Consider the following 23,100-nt stretch of genomic DNA (forward strand, 5'->3'; position numbering starts at 1 on the left):
CAGTCATGACTCGACTCAAGTCAGTATTTTTCGTCGGCTAAACTTGACTCGGGTCAATTTCCTAAAAACTGCAAATGGCTCACCTAGACTTGAGTCAAATTGTTTATTTACTCGACTTGTACTCGAGTCATTGCGCGTGACTCGAGACATGTTATATGATTTGATTCAAGTCTCGTGTATTAGCAGAGATAATTGAAAAGCAGACTCAGAAACTGTCTGTTTTATTGAAAATGTTAGGAGCAAGAAAAATGAGTATAATATGAATCCGAAGCCTGCCATATCAACCAAGAGTTTCACCGCAGTTAGTTGAACCCGAATTGAACTCAAAATTGAACAGTGAACACTATGACTTTGACTCCGACTATAGATTCGGCGGTGAATCGAAAATGACTCGACTTGCCTCGAATCAAAACTACGAAAGTTACTCGTTACACAGAACCATGTGAATTCTTAACAACGCACATCGCTTCCGACAGTTCCTTTGGGTCATATGTCAGATCGCATAACGGGGTAAGCACCAAAATTGAGACAACGAATGTTTAAAGAACATGTCGTCTCTAGCCTATTCATTTCAATCCAGTAGCTCATCTTGAAGTTCTTCCGGAATAGTGCCTATGTATCTAGCAGGAGATAATGAAATCCGTAGAATTGTTTACAGTTCAAGCCCCTCGGGACATACTAGGAGACTTCTTTCGGAATTCATTATCAAGCGACAGTGAATGTTTACTAATTTGAAAGGAACTGACAGTTTCAAATCCATAAAGTTTTGCAAGCATTGCGATTTCAGCCGAAATATTGTTGTGACTTCCAAGTAGTTTAGGGATGGATATTCCTTTGTCACTGTACCGATCCAATTGTTTGTAAAGACTATGCGAAACAGCTCCTGTATCACAGCACATGAAAATATTTTCGACAATTGCGTCTACCTGTAGCGTTATTAGTCATTTTCCGTTTTTCGGGAACATCCATCTTGCGAGCTTGATAATATCCACTATCCACCTTCGATTATGTCCCGGAATTTAGAATTATGCCGCCCATCGACCAGATGTACGTTTTTAAACTACTTTCGTGTTTCGAAGGCAGCGGTACTTAACCTTTATTAATCCCGCGAAACACTTACTCTTGTCTTCAAGCCTTCGCGGAACTCCAAATTTTCGGTGAGTCATCATAATAAAAATATACCACAATACTCATCCAACTACACATCTAATACAGTAGGGCTACTATCGGTTACTGGTGTACAAAATAGATAGGTTAGTTCATCAACAATTTGTTAAAAGAATATCACCATCAAGATATTACTTTCACACAAAACGAAAACATGTCGATGAATAGTTATTGCAAATAAGTGTGATTTCTGCTGTTCTGCTGTTATGATGTTCTGCTGTACAAGTATTCACCTTGGAAACTGTCATCGGATTGTTCGGTTGAAACGATAGTGCGTGAAACCAATTGCTTAAGTACAAATGAGCTTATAAATATTGGGGATATAATAGGGATTTAAAGACGCAAATTTGATTTCGAACCCAACCTCCTCAGCGTACCACGACGACTGTCACAATTCAACCACTGATGGGGCCTGATTACCTGCTATCCGTGATGGCTGAGACCGGCGTATAATCACGAATCATATCTATGAGTTGAGTGTGCCTTTTGAATTCCGCGGAACCCTTGAATCTCGTTCGCGAAATGCCATATTATTCCTTGGAACAGCGGTTAACAATCACTGTTCTACCACCTTCATTTTCTATTGCCATAGAAGTAGCCTTTCACGACTTCTTCTCGTAAATGAGTTAAAATTTACGACGTGATGATCTCAAATGAGGTTTCGCCCGCCTGGCTAAGAAACAGTGAAAAGAGGCTATAGTCTATAGGGTGTAGAAAATACGCAGTTCATGAAATCGGTAATGTCATGCATGTCTTCACGAATACCTTTTATTTTTTGTTTGTGGTTAAAGGGCATCACTGATTCCACCTGTGCCCGTCATCACCCCCTGATTTTGTTCGATCAATCTGGTGTTTGTTAGTTTGTTTGTGGTATTCGTGGTGTTTGTCGACTACTATGGTCATTTACACCAGGCTGATATTCTTCAGTTTTATTCCGTAACGGCCGACTTGTAGCACAGTCCATTTCTAGGCTTTTTAGAAGACACCGCTTACGCGGATGAGAGGGCGAGACGGAGCCTAGATAAACCTCCAACACTTGAGTAGGAATTATGGAGTCGACCTCGGTCGTACTCGAACCCGAAACCCATTGGTGTTGTAGCTGTGGATTAAACCACTACGCTATCTCACAACATCAATCTGGTGTATTCTCGTTTTCATTTCATGCATGTGAGCTAACACGAGTTTAAATTTCAATGAATTTAAAACTAAGAGTATAGTCGAGTCCACGCGTGCCAGTCTACGAACTCTCGTTATAACAGAAATGGACTTGTCTAATCTGATAAAAAAAGAGGTCTCTGTTTCAGCAGACCACCGTTGAAACTTTCTGGTACATAGATATAGTTTTACGATTTGTTCAACTATATTTGTACTCGTATTGCATTAGTGCAGAAGTGGACTAGCAAAATTCCAGCTTTTTCAAATTACATTAGAATTAGGATTAGAACTGGACAGTTTTTTATTTTCTGAAGATTAGATTAGAATTGAATTAGAGCTATACACGATTTCATCCGAATTTTGATTAGAATTAGAATTATATTCTCATATTTTTTTTCAAATTAGATTAGGATTGAAGTAACCAAATTCTCAAAAACTCGGAACTTTATTGAAAAGCCGAATTAGAAGGAAATGCAGATATATTCAAGTTTAGTTAATATCAAATAAGAGTTAATTCTTATGAGTATGAGACTGATTAACGTCTGTACACCACGCTTGGCTCATTTCGCACTTTACAGCCTTGCTGCTAGGCTGAAAACTATTTCCGGGAAGCTGGTGTAGCAGTCATGGCAAAGCGCTCTCGAGCAGCAGCTTCGAGATGAGGAAGACGATTGTTACTTCTCCAGCAACTCGAAACATTACAGTCCGCATGCTCTCACGCTATGATGCAAAATATATTTCCATTTCATCTTCTAATATATTTTCTTTAGTTACGTCCGAAGCAATCCCCCTCGATTTTCTTGATGTAGGGTAGCTGCGTGCGTGAAAGAGTTATCAAACCGGTGTTATCAATCTCTCTTCTTCGTAGTCGGACAAGCCGCTATTATGTTTGTGATCGAAACTGGAAGGATGTTCGCAGAGAGTATTATTCATCACATTGGATTTAATGACTTAACGGTGTAAGCAATGCCATGGTTGCTTGGCACTGGATTTCCCTGCGCCAGATGGGTATTCTTGTTAACTTGCTGCAAAATGCGGACAAATATGCATTTTCAGGAAAAGCATAAATTATATCAGACTTAAAATTATAGCATAGAAACATTTCACTTATTAGATTAGAATTATAATATTTGCATTTCGCTCTCATGTGGTCTAAGAGAAATATAGAACTATCTAGTTGATCAAGTCTGTTAATTGTAAACACATCATTATTCTTTAATATATTTTCACATAACCTTCTAAATTGCAAAGTATTAATTTAGTATCCGCTAATAACTTCGTCGTCTTTAGTACGTGCCTTCGAATATGCGGGATGATACTCTACCAGGATATTCTCCGGAATGCGGCAACTGGTTTGAAAAGTTTATTAGCCACTGTCCTACAGCAAATATATTATTTGCATCGCATGATGCGGCTGCATTCTTATGCATTTGACAGTTTATATCCTGGTATGTAGCAACACGAACCTTTCTCTCTAAACCGATGGTATATAGGTCTGTTCCCAACTTTATCTGGAACGTATCTCTGACTGTTTTTCAAAACTGCTTACGCCCTTCAATTAGTTCATTATAGTCAACTCATCTTCTGCTTGACGTAATTTAGGGCTGATTCGAAATACAATACTTGTACTCCTAGTAACATGGCTTTCATAACTACTTTTACCACCTCAAGAGGCTAGTTCAAGCGAGCGAAAAGAAATTTAAAACAAAATACATTTATGTAGCATGTTAGAACTATATCGATTTTAAACGTGAGTTTCATCTAACCATTCTGTCAAGATCGGGGGTACAAAATACTCACTGCATCATCGCCAAATTGTCTCCTAAGCAAACCCAACCGCCATAAAAAAATTGACAGATACACTTTATCAGAATTCTGCATTATCTTCCCATCTATATAATATCGTATGAGTAATCGCTTCCATCACTTTCCAATGCAGCCCAACGTAGATAGATTTGGACATTGCCCACTGTGCTGTCATTTGAGTTCTCTCCAAACCTATATGACATTGAGCATCTACGCATGATCTCGCGAAATGATTTTATTGCTTCAAATTGAGTTTGTACATAATTTTATCGAACGTGGTCTCCCGAAAACACTGCGAGAAGAAGATTCTTATCCGATTGCAGCCCCAGATACCCAACTTGCTTGATTCTTTACTGGATCTATGCTGAAAGATATAAAAAACGTACTTTTTAACTTAGGCCACCGACGACTTCCGCTAATCTGGTTCCCATCAATGGACTCCAGGGTACTCTTATGCGTTCATGGTGAACGTGAATGGAAGACTCTTTGGAATCTTATTATTGCTTTTCGCTTGCCTTCCACGAAATAAGGATACCGTGCATATCGTCATAGTTATACTCGTTATAGTAACATGGAGGTACAAACGAGACCATGCGTATAATTGAGTTATACCAGCAGCCAAATGTATGCTTACCACCTCCTTGGACATTAACTCTAGATCCGGATGTTTACAACGCCAGTCTGAGCTTGCCGCGAATGATTGGTTTGTGGATAAGTAAACTTAAAAGGGAAACCGAGGGAAAATCATGACTTCGACGGCAGCAAATGATAACTTTTGTAATCAAACTGCACAATGGACGTAATTCACAAATTGGAAGGATGTATCTCTCATTGCATACAATCAACAATGTCCAAGCATGGAATCATTCTTACCTGATCCAGTGCATTGTAATTTTCCCAGCGTGTGATATCCGAATTCGTTCGATGCGTCGGTGTCACCGAATCGCATTTCACTTACGGGTAATTTCGATTTATCGGTCAAATAGCCTTCATCTTCCGTCATTGGTGGTGCATTTTTATCGCAGTTGCATTTCTTTTGTTTGTTGTCACATGTTCCTGTAACAGTGGTGATTTTGTGGATTTTATTCACGGGATAGATGAACACCAGCATCATTTTTGGAATCAGAAAAATTAGCATAAATCAAGTGCAAAATTTAGGTCAAGAAATTTTTCGTTCAAAATTAAATGTTCCCAGTGCAGTGTGATTATACGGTGTCGAAATGTAAATGCTGTAATCCTATAAATGGGATACTGTCAATGAATAATGTGGCTTGAATTGACTGGACACACGCACTGTTGTCCAAGGACCGCGCAATGAGCTGGTGTGTTTCTGCAGACTCGCGAAAAGTTAGAGGAAACATTGTTCCATAGTATAGTCCTCAACTAAGTTTTATGGCCGATCGTTGAAACAATTCTCCGGACGCCGTCTATCACCAATCACAAGCATTGACCGATATGAAAAAGGAGATTATTGCCAGTAGGCTTTACCAGAAATTGACATGGACACATTGGACAGTTTAACATGGGTATTTGGCGTTCAGTTAGTTCATTACGACTATACTCCCTGGAATGCGGCTGTATAGGCCAGATAAGTAATTGAAATGCGGCCGTGAATAGCAAAAAGGTTGGTCACCCCTGCTCGAGTACGATACTTGCAAACAAACGGTTGCATACTTTACATTTTGGGTTTATTTTAATTTTTGAAGATCTACCGGTCCTCCTAATATTTTTTGAAATTTTTACCGATCCGGGAGGTGAAAAAGGTTGAGAACCACTGATATAGATTTAAAATAAAGTCGACATAACATGGATTAATTTAGTTTGGGAATATGACATAAACAAGCAGTCACTCAGCCGAGGCTAGCTAAAAGACGAATTTCGGAAAACCAGCCAGCGTCACTATCAAAACAATATGGCAATTTCACCAAGCTACACAGATCTCGGCATGTAGTGACTAGAGCTGGGCACAATGAGTTGAGTACTCGAATCTGAATCGAGTATCAATTTTAATGATTTGAATCGAGTAGTAAAGACGATTTTTTCGAGTACTGAAATTATACGCTACACTCTACTGAAAGTTACCTTACTTACGAGAGTTATAGTTTTTATACTATTTTCTACTGAGAAAAGCCTTGCAACCTTCATTGGCCGTGTCGCAGCATACCAGACATAGTACAAAGCTACGAACGTTACTCGAAATAACACATTTCTAAAGTCATGATCATTCCGCAAAATTGTCAAAAAGTGCAATGAAATCGGTATGGTCGAAAAATACCAAAGTATATTTAATGTGTCAGACAGCAGGCCTTATGTTGTTTGTGGTGGCATAAAGGTTACATATTTGAGCTTTAATATATTCCATGATGGTGTGACATCATAATGAGTGACACATGATTACTCGACTCAACTCGAAGCGTAATACGTGGCTCAGAATCGAATCACTCGGGTACTCGATTTTGCCCAGCCCTAGTCGTGACTCCCTGTAATATTCCATCCATTTTGGTGTCTCAATAGAAGGACGTGTTTGGGGCTGCTGTGATCGAAAACAGTTACCAATGTTTCTTGTTTACCAATGTTTTGAATTATTACGTAGGATGAAATCTATTTTTGTACGTAATTTCCTAATTGCCTAATAGTAACACATCCAATCAGATGCTTGTGGTAACAACGTATAATTCAGTGGTTCCAATTTATATAAATGATATGAAATTAACATACCACAGAATATAGTACAAACTTTTAACTTTGCCCGCCAATTTATTTTCTGCTTTCTATTCTCAGAAAAATATATGCCCTCCTCTGTGGTGGAGGTTCCCAAGTCAATAAATATTAAGAACCGTACTGAACTGAATTTCATTCTCCTGGGAAACACATTAATTTTTATTTCATCGGAAAATTCAGATATAGAATCGACATTTCAAAAGGAAAGGGTTTCGATTTTGAAATGAGAGAGATTCATACCCCCAAACCCCATCCGCTGGCAACGCCACTGTTAGTGGTGTGTCCTTTGAGCTAGCAATGGCTGCACGCACTAACATCTTTCAACAGAACACCCGTATCTATAGATTCACGCAAAACAACGACACGTGGTTTTTAGTTGTTCGGCAATTAATATCTATTTTAAATGTGCAACTAGAACTACCCACTTTTGAGTATCCGCAACTAGAACTAGAACTAGAAGTAGGGGAGATGTGGTACCGATGGATCAAAAATTGCAAAATGATCTCTGGCCCTCAAATCTTCAGCAGAGAATAGCAGATCTTTTGCTGTCTCAACACTTCGATACAAGCTCTACCTATCGCGGACATTTACATGAATATCCGCCTTTTCAAAAAATATTTATAAACGTTTAAAATGTGTTGCTCGAAAGTGTCATCGGTCCCCACCCGGTGGCTCCAAAGGCACACGACCATGGGACCTATGAGACATACGCTCAAAAACTCAAATTTGTTGACTTGTTTTGTTGTGTATTATAAGCTAAGCTACAGCAAGCCAATGAAGAATGTTTCGTCGCGACCTTCAAGAATAAAATAATTTATATCAACTCAAACGGTGGCATAAAATCATGTTTTGATTTACGCCTCAACTTAGAAAATTATTGCCACATACATATTACCCGCAAATCGACATTTTGACTTTCAAATACCTCGTAATAGCGATAAAACACCAGTGGTAACTATTATTTACAGCCTATATATATGTAGGCGAGTTTATGTTGTTAAGTGATTAGTTGGTCCATCTATTTCGCTTGATTTTGCTATGGTACCATAAGTCCCCCACCCCGTAAATATGGTAATTGACTTGAAAATAGTCCACTCGAGGATGGTATTGATTCCAAAAATATGTGCCATTATATACCCTGATACAAACCCTATACTTCACATCAAAAATTATGGCGAGTTTGTTAGTCTGAAAGGTGATATAAAAAAATGAAAATGTCGATCCAAATTTACTTTACACCCCCTAAAACGTAAATCATTCGTCACAGACCCCATAACTCACACAGGTCGAATTTTTTTGTTTGTGAGGAAGGATTCTGTCAGCATGTAATTGTAGACAAATTTACGGAGTGTAATCATGGAATTATTATTAATTATTAATTTTTCAAGTATTTTGGGTCCCAGTGATCCATTGGTACCACATCTCCCCTACTCAATTACAAACTCCGAAACAAGAACTAGAACGAGAAAAACCTAAAAAAAAACTTGGTTAGTTGACCGTCAACTAACTAAAGGAGTAGTTTGTACAATGAACAAGTCTGCTGATAATGCTTCACCTTGTTCGGCAGCGGTTCTCAACCTTGTTGGACATGTGCCCCCCTTGTCGATGGTCAAAAAAATTGCGCCCCCTGACCCCCCTGCACTTATCGTCATGTCAAAAAGAGCACATCATCCAATGCATTGGTAGGCAACCTTTTTGCTAATCACGGCCGCATTTCGATCACTTATTTAGCCCAAGGCCGCATTCCAGGGCATAGCCGTAATGAACTAACTGGACGCAAACACCTATGTCAATCTATCCGTATCCATTTCCGATGAACTCTGGACCATTCTACTTTTCACAACGGCTTATTGTACGCACCGAAATCGCGAGTGGCAATGTTATGAATACTTGCTGGGATTGGATATTGTCGCGGGGCGCAACGATTTTTCAGATTCACTTATGAATTCCATAATTAATAGTAGAAGTATCACTATCAAATATTTATCCTTTCTCAGCTCATTTGATCAGTTTCACCGGGAGAGTTTATGGACGTAGTGCTTTCGAAAATTTCGGGCAAGTTAAAAATGATAATGCTTCTTCGGGTGGGCCTATTGGTATCATTCACTTTGTTGAATGCTGTTATTTCTTGACCCATCAGGATTGTCGATTGTATCGGTAGTGGAAAAATATTGAAATCGCCCAAATGTACCATAAACAAATTTCTTTCGTTAGGAGCACAGGATTCCGATTTCGCCTCAAATTGGGAAGGGCGCTACTATATTAAAATCGAAATATGGAGTAATGTTGAACTGCGCGGAATTCGGGAGTGAATTCGTAATTTCAATTTGCATCTCGACGGCCGCCAACACACACTAATTTAAGTAGATGTCGACGGCCGTACAAATTACCTTCTAGGGCCGCAGGTTGCCCATCCCAGATCTAATAGTATACATATGGTATATCTTACGCCAAGTTTGAATCCGCATACCATTTGTTGAGACTTTAACATTTCTGACAAATTTCCCCAAACTTTGTTGAAAATAGCAAAAAGCATTGAACAGGATTTCACTTTATTTCAAGGTAGGTTGCACTGAGACTAATCAATATGCTGGTAGTGACTACAGAGAGCACGGCGTCGTTCTGTACTGCCATGCTAAATTTGATCAGTTTCGGAGTTGAATTAAATTGTGTTGATTTAGGATAGCCTAATTGAGACCGAAACCGGGCAACCAATATTGCATCTAAGTCTGTCTTTAGGCAGTGCAGTTTGGCAGTTATTACCAGCAGCTACCCAGCGCACCGAGCTTCAGGCTATACTGCCAAAGCTATGAATTAATGAATGACTGAGACGTGGGAATTGCTCTAAATCTTCAAAGAATATCGGAAATTTCCTCAAATGAAGTTGACATCAGCCTATATCAGTGACGCGCGGTCCAATGAGGCAGGTGAGACAGTGCCTCACCTGTCGTCAGGGTGAGTTGGTGAAAATTGTGAAAACCCTCCATAAGTAGATGATTATATTAATATTTTACATCGATGTTCATAAATAACGAAATTTGAACGTTTTTTTCACACAACACCATCACTTTGCATAATTATTACTCAAAGATACTGCGCGTAAGGAGAGGTGGGGCACGGGCGGGTCGTGCCTCACCTGCGACAATGCATTTCATCATAAATAGCTCGGAATTCATATTAACTGGAATCAATCAAGTGCTATAGTCACACTGATTCCAAAAATCCAAATATTGACAGTATCAGAGCACCAGAACCCCTCCAAAATCGCCAAGGAAGGTGACATTCGGCTTTATTACAGACAATGCCATCGCAGAGAAACAATGGCCAGCTGAGACACAAACGAGTCTGCCCCATGCACTATTCGCTAACAATTGGACAATCGCAGCACTGTGAAACACGCTATCGATTTCGGAATACAACAGTCTTGTAGGAATTACACATTAGCGACGGTCAATACGTAATGTGGAGCAAATACATGCCCTTACTTATATAGCTGTTATGTATTTTCCATCCATAGCTACCTTAAATTGTGGTATGTGACAGATACTCGAATAGGCTGCATTGTCGTTATTTGTGGTCTTTAGGCTGTGTTCAACTACAATACCTATAACCCCTAATTGTGGCATGTGATAGCTATACTTACATAGCCTGCGTTGCCGTTGTTTGTGGTCAGTGGTGCCACTCCTAGTATTTTTACACTAGATCCAGTGTATTTTGACTTGACCTAGTGTCCTAGTGTATTTTCCTTCGAAATTCGGCAAATCTAGTGCTTTTTACCGAAAAAATATTCGTAAATAAGGATGCTATTTTCATGTGCTTCGGATAATTTATACCGGTACCTGAAGAGATAGTAATTATTATCCGTCTAAACTTGTCCATTTAGCACAGTGGTTCCCAACGTGGGCGATATCGTGACGTGGCGGCCAAGGGAGGTGAAAATGACGAAGGGGGGGATAGGGGGAATAAAATAGTCAAAGGGGGCGACATGGGGCGAAAATAGCGAAGAGGGTGATAGGGGGGCGAAGAAGCGTCAAAACGGCTATATTGGAGTCAAGTCGGAGAAATGGCCTTTTTTTTAGTCAACCCACGGAAGTTTTGTTGCAAAAGTGTAATATTAGACAACGAGCCGAAAACTAGATCTTTTTTTAGTCAACCCGTCGATGATTACAGATTGTATACCGATTTTCGGTTCACAGAATCAGGGGACCGATGATCGGCTTTGAGCTTGAAAAGGGGGCGATGAGTCGAAAAAGGTTGGGAACCACTGATTTAGCACAATAGCCCCCAGTCCTACATGTATTGTAGAATGTGGAATTGCAACGGCTATCAGTGTGCAAAGAAAATGCTCGTCTATACCCGTTGTTGTTGTTATTCACATTTTGGGTCTCTTTATCAGGTAGTTTACGTGTGTGCGTGTTTGTGTGCGTGTGTGTGTGTGGGCGCGGGGGGGGGGGGGGGTGTCCGTGCCTCACCAGCCATGAACCTCACCGCACGTCACTGGCCTATGTACTCCGTTAATCGCGGCTACTGGAGTTTGAATTTGGCGAGCTTTCTTGACTACGAACTAAGTTTCATCTTCAACAATCGTCTTCTCAGAAAGGTTGTAAAACATTTGTTTAGTCATAATTCATACAGACTTTGTCGATTTCTCTTTCGTACTGGCAAAGCGACGGAAGATATTGATTTTATGGGATTATTATATCATTAGATTTCCCTATAGTTGATTTCCTTACCATTTGGCGACGTTTAAAACGTCGGTATGTACTTCAGCATTGTGGCATTATGTGGCCCGGTATCGTGTATATTATTATAGGCTATCCCCTCACTGAAATGTAGGGTTGAAATTAGCAATATGACGTCACGTGACGTCATGAGATTCACGTTTGCATTCACACAGAACCTTTCAAAAAGATTCGAGTTCACACGAACCTGAACCTTTCAGAGGTTCACACCATCCCCAGTGGCTACTTCACTCCATCATGTATATATTCCTTTCAATATTCTGAAGTTTCAATTCATTCTATTCTCTATTTTGGTTGATAATTATAGACTGATGATAATTGATAATTATATGTCTACGTATGCGAGAGCGATACGACGCCTTTTTACATGTTTATTCGACTCTCGTTCCTCAATTCAAACTAAATGATGACAACTTTCAAACAGGTATCGAAATGTAATGAACTGATTAAGACTCGCACTGCAAAAAATGAACTTGACTTGAGTTGTGACTTGACTTTGAATCGAATAACCTCCAAAAATAAAGTGACATCTCTTAACCCGAGTCTCCTTCAAAAGTCGATTGACTTGACTTGACTCGAGTGAAAAACTGCAATGACTCGAGATGACTCGTGACGCGAAGGTAGTGACTTGATCCCAACACTGATGTGAAGCAAATTTACCCTATTTTATCATTTTCATCCAACACATGATAGGATGAGAAAGCATTGAACTAATTTATATCAACGTCGATCAATGGTAAATTGATCTTGTTTCATTAAATATGATTAACTAAACGTTGTAATTTTTGCCACTTCGTACGCTTTCTTCCCTTAATAGGTCACTTAATATTTTTTCGCAGTGCTCGTCTCTCTCAATCGTTCCAAGGGGACGATATTGCTCACCCAAGGAACCACTGCCCTGCACTTATACAGATTTAGCTGCTATTCTAGTCATCGTATAAAAAAATGTCAGTGAGAAACAACGACGCGGTGGAGGATATCTACAGTACTGCAAATCCAATGACACCGAGAGAGTCCATAACTTCAACTAGGTACCAAAGACGCCGAAGTAACTCGACAGTTACCTGTCTCCCCACATGCACAATATCCTGATCTTTTAGATGAAGCGCCTCCCCAATATTGCATTTTTTCACCATCCCTTGATGACCAGTAAGCGTACATGGTACTTCCTTCGTTTAGGAAAACAGTAGCTTGGCATCGGTACTAAATGGCAACGAGTGTTGACGATTTCATTGGCCACGGACTCATACCACCCCTAATTAATACATGCATTGCGCCCAAATAATCATGCTGCTCTTACACGGAATATTGCCAAGTTAATATTATACTTAAACATGAATCTAATCAATACTGTAATCCGAAAACACGTGGGTAAATAAACGTCGAACTGGTATTTCGTGTGTCAAAAGTTGCCTCGATGCACTGCATGTCACAGTGTATTGACTCACCTTAATGAACTGATGACACTCTTTAGAATTATTAATAATCTGCACGATTGTGTCCATGGCAATATGGTACTGCGGTATGTGGGAGTAGCAAGCTGCTCCGGTGCAAGTAGTTACCTGCTTCTCGACCATGGAGTTGTGCCAGATTTCAGTAACAGCTAAAATAAAATAACTTGGTTATAACCCTTATTAAAAAAACTTTTAATTGAATGTGATATCCTCGTTAGGCATTGTTAGTAATTCCTTCGAAATGGTGGCAATTACACTATAATATGGAAATTTAGGGCGTGGGCAGTTACAGCATGTGTTCGGCGGAAACTCATAGCAGTGCGCATGCGCAACATTATTGATAGATATTTGAAGAGACGTTTTTAGTTACCGCACTTTTCTCGACTTAGGTAATAGTCAGCAAGTAGTAGAGAATTGAAAATAACATTGGATGCGAGGGGTGTGAGCAGCATACGGCCCGCGACGGGATTTTGGGCGGCCCACAAAGAGTTTCCCTTCTTACATTGCAATGTGGCCTGCGGCCACAGTCTGCCGAAATACCCACTGCTTACTTCCTACGTCAAATTATGGTTACTGTAGGTTAATCTTTAGTTCTTTTTTTTCTTTGTATTGTGCATTTATGTTTTACTAATTGAATGCAGGTTTGTCAACTCGAAAAAGATGGCTATGAAACTACCTGTTCTGTTAGGGTCTGCATACATTTACTAGCAAACATTTCGTACAATCTTTAACAATGGTATCTATGTTCAACATGTAGCCAGCATATAAAGAACGTGTTGACAACATTGATCGACCACAGATGTATCATGGGCTTCAAGTGCTATATTGAAGTATAATACGTTAATAAATTCATTGAATAGTGTTTTCGGTCTCAATGCTTTGAACGTAGAGTTTACAATAAATACAATTAATAAGTGAATAATGTATTGATTCAGGAATCCGGCCCGCCAAGTACTTAATTTTCTCGTATCAGTCCTGCAGACTGAAGAAGTTTCCCGTCCCTGTTCTATATCAACAATCGTATCACCAAATACCATGGTTGTAATGACACGAGTCATGACTCGACTCGAGTCAGAATCGAGTCACGATTTTCCGATGACTCGAGTCATTTTTTCAAAATACGGAAATGACTCGAGTCGACTCGATTCAATCTGCGTATTGACTCGACTTGGACTCGAGTCATTGCGCATGACTCGAACCAAGTCATATGACTCGAGACTCAGACGGCCAAGACCAACATTTCATTGTAATTTTGAAGAAAAGTAAAGTAACCACCCTGTTGGGATATCTTCTATTGGTAGTGGTACTTGAATATGCGACCAGAAACTGCTAAAAGTGAGGAAAATTGGTATATTATAAATGCGAAACACCCGGTGTCCTCAAACAGAGTTATAAACAGTGGGTTTAATACGACTTTAACTGGAAACTGAGCAGTCAACACAATGACCGGGACTCGGACTCGAGTCATAATACCATGACTCGGACTCGAACGTCTGATCGATGACTTCGACTCGGACTTGACTCGGTGGTGAATTGTAAATGACTCGACTTGACTTGAGTCAAAACTATAAAAAAGAGATCGACTTGTGACTCGGAGCTTTGTGACTTGGTTACAACCCTGCCAAATACGACGTTACCGGCATAAAATTTCGAGTAATTGGGGCAAAACAATCACTTATCCTCAACGTTCTATTTTAGATGACACACAAACTCATTCTGTTGGCACAAACAAGGTTTTTTATTTTGATAAAATCTACTTAAAGGCACACAAAAGAAATTGTGAACGGCCTCTCCTGAAGAGGTGACATCTGTCGTCTCAATAATTTTTCGCACTAACAGAAGTATCCACCAAATGTTTGCCAATAGAAGAATTCATGACCGTTGCCTCTTCCTATGAATCATAGGCGACCTTTTCCTCCAGCGTGATGGGCGTGTTATAGGGTTGCATTTAAAACAAACATGTTTAAAACATGTCCCTTGTTTGAAACGTGTTTTTATTGTGTTTTTAAGTTTTTAATTTAGCTATGACGACACTAATATTCCTCTGTGACGTCTCAGTGGATTGACATTGACAATTGAAAATACAGGGTAAAACTGGCTACTTTGACGAAAATGGCTTGCGACCCTGTCATAAACTGACCAAAAATATCATTAACCAGGACTACATCGTTATGCAGCAATTTTACGGTCGGCGGTCATCATCATCAGAACACCCATTCCGTAACAATGACCTATATCTGCTTGCTATATCTGCTTGCTATATCTGCTGAACCGACGACGAATTCGATGGTTCCAACCATTAGCCTACTTATCGTGTACGTCGACTATATTTGGTGCAAATCGTCCGTAGGCCCATATTAGATGATTTTACCACACTATTCACATAAATATGGCATAATTATACAGCGTTTGAAATATTCTTTAGAAATATTTTTAGTATGAACGTTTTGGTAGTAGACAATGATACACAAGGGCTGTCCGCGATGCGAAGTCTCACAGTAGCCAATGAAACATGAGTATTTGATGTCATGATGATGCTTTGTGGATGTCTTCTGGCACGTGACCGTGCGATGCAAGGTTGAATAAAACGAAATCCGGCCGTGAATAGCAAAATGGTGAAGCACCTCTGCATTTAGGTGTTAAGAAAATCTCATTATTGGGGAATACTTCAGTTCTATCCAGTTTGATTTCAGACCAACAGCCACTTGCAGCACGTGATGCAAATCGAAACTGAGCTGGAATAGAACGTTTTCAAGGCATAAGGCACTGGCTGATCCAAGGAAGTTTTGATATATATCATCAATACCGAATAATGCTCTGAGTATACATATTTAACCAAGATGTTTGATTCGAAATATTCCTAATGTAATTTACTTACCAACGCCCATGTTCAGGTTGCAATATACTTTGAACAGATTGCCCGGTATTCCGACTTCATAAAATCCGGATTCGGTGATTCCGTCTCGTTCAACGAGATGATGACAGGTGTAGACGTCTACCGCATGAAAAGAACCGTTAACCACATAGGGCCACGTGGGCTGTAGCTGAAAAAACCTTAGAGGCATAGTGGTCACGGTATAACTTACTAACATTGGATTAGGAAACAAAGGTATGGACCTAGTGACTACAGATCTCTAAGATCACGAAGTGAAATCAAAACAATAACGATGTCTTTTCTGCTTACCTGGGCAATACCGAAATTCATTCCGAAAACTCCCGAGAAGGTAGTAACCGTAGGTAGTTACGTTGTGCTGGGATGTCAATTCTGCGCATGTAGAGACACCTGTGCAGTATATCGTGTTCGATATTTGTCTGGAGTGATCAACGGCATAGAGATCCTACAATCCTACATCATTCAACAGAAATTATACTTCTAAATATGTACGCAACAGGCCCACCAGGTACTTTTAACATGAGAACAACCCAACATAATTTAACTGAGTGCACAAGCAAAATTTCTCAATTTTTTGTTAAAAAACTTCTTTTACTGATCTGATGTTGTGCATATTGTAATTTATGGTGTAGCAGAAAATATGACGGAACAGCTGACGTTCTTCACTATTTTAATCCTTTCACAGAAACGTACGAGAAACTGCGGTGAGCATTTTATAACAATAATAATAAGCGAATAAGGAACACGCATCTTCATTTAGATATGAGTAGCCAATATAGGAATTAGATCGTTTCATCCCACGAGAATCTCATAATTGAAACGTCATCAGCATGCAATTCGAAGACATGGGTAAACACTCGATTTACAAAATCTATTTCCTAATTGGATTACCCCGGCCGTTAGATTTTGGCCCCATGATATACGAAGAGACTGTGGGCGAAAAATGTGGTACATAGGCCATAGGGGTCGGGAGCCTATATCTCGCGAGCCATATATGGCTCTTTTGATGATAAAAATGGCTCTTTATTAATTTCTAATTCGGCACCTTATTCGCATTTTATTCAATAATATTGCCGCATGTTTTTGATAAATTTTCATAACGGCAGAAATTAATATCGTCACTGTGAGACTAGACTTTTTATGATGTCAAAACAGTAGCGTATCCTGAGGTTTAAGGGCTCCAAAAACCCAATTAAAAAATCTTTGAATTCATGCCAATATTGGATGCTGATATTTGCTCAATATCAGACCACTATCATAGATTTTCTACTTACGTTTTTAGACTAGTCGACATCAAAAGTCATGAGTCATGACAAGACGACATCACTTATACGCGTGCTTATAGGTAACATCAATAACTACACTTACCAGCTCTACATTTATACATATCATATATATATATATATAAACGTGTTCTTGACATATTTTAGCATAATCAAGGAAAATATGGCTAACCAACTCTTTAGTGGGAGAGGCCTACATTACATATGTCGTGGCACCGAGGGATTTATTTGTTATGTGGGTTTACCTGTATACACGCGAAAGTCACAGTAAATGTAAGCTCCATTCTGTGCATGTAGTGGATTGCTTCTAGTCAAATAATAGCCCGTTGTTGAAATTCCGTGAGCGTCCCTCAGTTCTGAGCAGCTTCGTGCGCCTAATCGTTCAAAAAGTACCGTATTTAATGACGACTGGAAGAAGTTGGTCGAGTGATCGAATGTTTATTTTTACCACCTTGACCTGTTCCATGATGCATATAACGTCTTGACAGTGCAAGCATGTTAGATATTAGGTCAATTCCCTTCTTCACTTCAAATCGCAGATAATGTTAGCATGGTATATTATGCAACACAGCGTAGTTGATGTTGGAAATGACGCACTTTTCAGCGTTACAGAGGTTATGTGCTTCGTGACTTGTTAATTCGAAATCGTAGCTACAGAACTCCCATGGTTAGAATGAAACAGAAATCGCCTTGCATGGCGAAATGTAGCTAAGTAGGTATGAAGGGAGAATGGGGTTTAGCTACTAGGCTTTTTACCCCGGGACGATATCTGGCGATAACGACTCCTGGACTAGTGGCGAAATGTGATATTTTGTAATGTAGGAGAGATATAGCTATTGGTGATGTCTAATGCCAGCAATTTCGCGACGGGTTGCCGCGGAGAGTCGCAGTCGCGCCATCACCGAACTGTAGCCTATTTGTTCAACTGGCGTGAAATGGGGATAGTTGGAATATTCGTTTGGCTGCAGTTCCAGTATGGTGGCTTTCTGAAGAAATTGGTTACGAACAAAAATTTCTTCCCGAATTAATGTTTATTTTGAGACAACATCATATTTAGAGTACAATGCTCCTACAATCAAACTTCTATTGTACTTATGCTATTAACATTTTGGTGTTTGTATAATAGCAAGAGATCAAATATTTTTATTGAAATAAATTATGATGAAACCTCTGCTGTATGATTGAGTTTTCGGTACAATTTAATCCAACGGTTCTCAATATTTTTATCATTGATGACCTCTTTTCAGCTTCCGAAAATGTATGTGGAGTGTGGACGCATTAATCTTTTAGTTGGTAGCAGTTATCATGCTTATGCATCGCGTTTGGTTCTTAGGTCGTGTGCATAAGTCTCATCGCTATCTGTGTACATCAGTCCTGCAGACTTAGTCGGCTTTTTGTGATAGCGCCCTGCTATTTAGTAAAACGAAAACTTTGTTGGCAATGAACATCAGCCTACATTGTTCGTATGGGCCTATAAAATGGGAAAATGTAAGCACTCGCAAATGACCCAAATGTGTGGTCCTATAAGCTTGCTTTAAAACTATAAATGATGTCTGCTTATATCCAAAAACCAAATCATGATAACTTGAGGTATCCATCATCCTTAATCCGGTTACCGTGCTCCGACGCGTGTACTCAACGTGTTAATTTCTCTCCAGTCTGGATGTAACAACCCATTAAAATTAAATCTTTGGTTTATTGACCTGATATTAAAAGTATATATGGACTCGTCACAACGAACGCTAAGAGCGTGTTACGTCACAATAAAAATAAATATGTAATGATTCTAAGAAATTCGATTAGACTCCACAGATGATATTCTGTAACACCCGAAAAGGCTTTTATTGAAAGATATGGATGCGTTAGAAACACTAAAATACACTGATCATCAGTGGGGATCATGCCTAGACAATAAAATCATAAACTTTATATTGGGACTGCAAGGTTGTCAGGCCTCCTTCAAATAACCATGTTTATATGCGACTGGGAAAACTGGGTCAAAAATTTGAAGAGCTTTCCGGAGGTGCAGAACCTTAATATACAATTTAATAGTATATTCATATTGAAATGAAAACAAATATTATCGGCTGACACTCGTCAGGTGTAATTGTCAGCAACTAGTAGAGAATTGGAAAGAACATTGTAAACCAACAAAAACAGAAGGAGTTTTTGTGCTATCTAAAATAGTACATTGAACGCTCTCGAAATTTCATGCTGGTGACGTCATATTTTGTGATACGATTGTTGATATACAATGTTCTTTCCAATTCTATACTAGTTGCTGACAATTACCCCTGACGAGTGTCAGCCGAAAATATCCGGGTTCATTTCAATATGAAACTACTATTCAAGAGCCGGAAATATGCATTGTTAAATTTTCAGTGATGTTTTTAAATGATTGATAGACTTTGTGTTCGTGTTACATGATTAAACACCCCAGCAGTCCGGATTATAGTAAACTTGATATTTCAAGGTTATTTATTATTTGCAGTAATATTATACTATCATCCACGTTGGTCAAAGTAATAAGTGTTGCTAAACAAGTAGAACTAGAAGTAATACTGGAAAACGTCGCTCAATTGCAAGTAGAAATTGAAAATTCCATGACTACTTCGAGGTGAAGTCGCAAAGGAAGGATCTGAAAATTTCCAAAATCTGAAGTGTTGAAGAAGTATATTTGGTCACTACGGCGTTGCATACTTTTATTATGGTTGTTTTGTTTCAGTATGTGTATTTGACGTGGTCCATATGATAACTCAACTCATCAATATGATGCTATTTTATGTCAAAACTACTTTATACTTTTCAAGTACATAATTTGGCCGAAAATCTGCTGTGGAACCGGAAATAGGCTGAAAGCATGACTACTCTAGTAAGTCCTTGAATCAGCGCCCCCAAATCATGAGGAAATGACTCAAACACAGTCTGGCACAAATATTGTGCAGAGTATAGACCACGGACTAATAGCGAAGGATGGTTACTTTTGCTGCTTAGTAGTTTAGTTGTTCATTGTGGATATCTCAAGTGAGCAGTAAAGCAGAAATATGAAAGTTAAATGATCAAACGAAAAGCTCAAAATAGCAGGCAGTCAAAATCTTCAATTATTGGCAAGCGATGAAGGCATCATTACTCACCCACTGCATTGAGCACTGCCGCTTCAAACGACGTCACATCAATTGAAGGCCCCCGGGGACCTTGGTCCCCTTTGATCCCCTATAATCAGAAAACTGAGTGATTGGTGTGTAACCAACCATCTCATCAACATAAGTATTTATTCTGTGATATATCTCTATGGAAAATACTAACGTGACTAAGTGGCACGCTGTGGAAAGTCATTAAAATTGGCAAGCAAAATAGCGAGCCATGAAGACCTAACTCCACGCGGCACATAGCACATATCTGGTGTCGAGATAGCACAGTGGTATAATCGTAATCCACCACCAATAGGTTGCAGGTTAGAGTCCGACCCAGGTCGACTCCAGAATTCCTACTCAAGTGTTGGAAATTTATCTAGGCTTCTCCTCACTATCTCATCCGCGTAAGCGGTGTCTTACAAAAAGCCTAGAAGTGGGCCGTCCTGCAAGTCGGCAGATACGTAATCAAAAATGCAGAAATTTGGACTGGTGTAAATGACCATTGTAGTCGACAAACATAATTAATACCCCAAACAAACAAACAAACCTGTTGGCCTATTGGTCCAATGGGACCACGCTTGCCTGGTGGTCCGATCTTCATGTTAGCGGTGGCGTCGGAAGCATCCCCGTTGTTTTCGAAATGGACGTTTACGACGTTGCAAGAGTTTGAATCAGAGCCCTTTATCGAGTGAACGGTCTGCGCAGAAACCGCCGCCATGACAAGAAACAAAACGTTACTTTTTAATAGGAGATCCATTTAATCCTCGCAAATGATTTGAAACTCAGGATTAAGTAACCGTGAACAAACTCAACTGTGAATGATCGAGTATAATGTTTACTCACTATAGCCTCCGATTCTCCCATTTAAGTCAAATTTAGAGAATATATTATCTATCCGGCGTGAAAAGATGCATATAATTCATCCAGTCAACCTGATCTGAAGCTAAAACCTGCCTTTTTATTGTGACAGATAGTCATCGGACTATCATAATGCAGTCTCTGGTACAATTTCAATAAATTTCCTGTGCCATCAATATGAATCAATAACTCGTTTTTAATCTGCTAAAATAGCATAACACATAAACTAAAATATCTGGTCTGATCAAACCTCCAGATCTGGTAGTCTGGTTAGGCCGGGCGATATTTTGAAATGAAATCAGGCCGAGCTTGAATCGGACATTAAACGATATGAATTTATTGCACAATGAATTTAGACCTTTCTTAACTTGAATAATTTTCTCTCTAAAGATTTAGTTTTTTGTAATGATGTTTCATCTTCCACAACCAAGTTATTTTAGTTTAATCTAAATAAAAGTTTCTTACGAACGTGAAAGTTCGTTTCTAAACGTTCTCAGAAATACATAAGTGCTTTTAAACTTTATTCTAGTTTTTATTCAAACTCGACAGAATCAGAGGTGTATCTATATTGAACCAACGTCACCACCATTGTGTTCATGCCTGCAAAATAATCAGCAATAGACCACCATGAGGCATAAGCGGATTGGTAATTGAAGTATCATGTTTTACCATTCTCCTCGATGAATCGAAGATGGGTTATACAATAGTTTTTTTTTTAATAAAGTCCTTTGCTCGATCTAACCAATTCTGCAAGTGGAATAATTTTTAGGCAGCTCAGACACTTCATGCCTCGTGAATACGTCAACATTAAAATGATGATTAATTTGCAGAAGTAGTCCTACTCCGCTGTGTACGCGGTGCGGCAGGATTCATCATTTATGGTCATCTATCTCAGTACCTGATAATTATGACTGATTACGTAGTCGGGATTAGTCACTGCTTATACTGTGGAACGAAATGCGAATAACAACCTACTTGGATGCAAGTAGGGTCGCATTTGAAACAAACGGTGTTTTGAAAGACTTTGTTAAAAACATGTTTTAAACAGTGTTTTAAACAGAAGTCCTTTTTTTTAATGTTTTTTTTTGAAGTTGTAAAATTTTGCCATCATTGTGTCAACTTTCCAAAAAAACATGTTGTATGAGCCTACGGACAATTATCACCCGATGTAGCCGACGTATATCGATATGGGATGGTTGGAACTCTCAAAATAGTCGTTTCAACATTAATAGTACAGATATTTCGTCAAAGAAGCTACATTTATCCTATTTTTTAATTGTCAATGTCAATCCACTATGACGTCGCTATTGATATTCTCGACGTCATGGCCTTAAAAAACAAACAAACAAAAACAATAAAAACATGTTTTAAATTAAGGCCTTGTTTTAAAAAGGTTTGTTTTAAATTGATTTTTGTTTTAAATGCAACCCTAGATGTAGGTATGCAATCGATCTTCATGCAATTTCAATAAACCATCATCAACCTGGCTCATCTCAGTTAGTATGGAGGCTCTTTTTCCGCCCTGTACATCACTTCGCGTCGCAAGTACATAACATACGATATTCTGTCGCAAAACGGTTTCGATTGTCGGCGAGTGCCAGCGATATACACGCAATGCAGAAACGTATAGTCAAATCGAGACATATACGATATACAACCGCAATACATGATCTTCTATTGATCTCCACATAGTGGAACGAATCCCGTAGGGGTGTAACTGCCTAATAAGCTTCGTGATCGTCGTACGAAATTACTATGGAAAGGTCGTGATCATCTGATTTGATCGTTTGTTCAAATCATATGACTTAAGATAAGATAAGATGAGATAAATCCATCAGCGGGAATTGCATAAACAATATTATTGGAAAAGCGTTTGATGGACAGAAA

The 23,100-nt window shown here is 39.1% G+C and overlaps 1 protein-coding gene across 1 annotated transcript; it reads right to left on the minus strand.

Annotated features, from left to right (window-relative positions):
• Nucleotides 1-4,348: 4,348 nt before the first annotated feature.
• LOC145439307 (uncharacterized) lies at nt 4,349-21,305 on the minus strand. Its single transcript, XM_080316814.1, has 9 exons — nt 20,903-21,305; nt 20,356-20,434; nt 17,467-17,595; nt 16,230-16,328; nt 15,924-16,040; nt 13,040-13,194; nt 12,656-12,794; nt 5,002-5,184; nt 4,349-4,492 (listed from the first exon to the last, which is right to left on the minus strand). Exons 1-9 carry the CDS (start codon nt 21,110-21,112, stop codon nt 4,488-4,490), a joined length of 1,116 nt encoding a protein of 371 aa, XP_080172940.1. The 5' UTR covers nt 21,113-21,305; the 3' UTR covers nt 4,349-4,487.
• Between the last annotated feature and the right edge of the window lie 1,795 nt (nt 21,306-23,100).

This window comes from Botryllus schlosseri, chromosome 5 (assembly GCF_051294905.1).
Source record: "Botryllus schlosseri isolate E-star chromosome 5, Bs_hap1, whole genome shotgun sequence".
Lineage (NCBI taxonomy): Eukaryota > Metazoa > Chordata > Ascidiacea > Stolidobranchia > Styelidae > Botryllus > Botryllus schlosseri.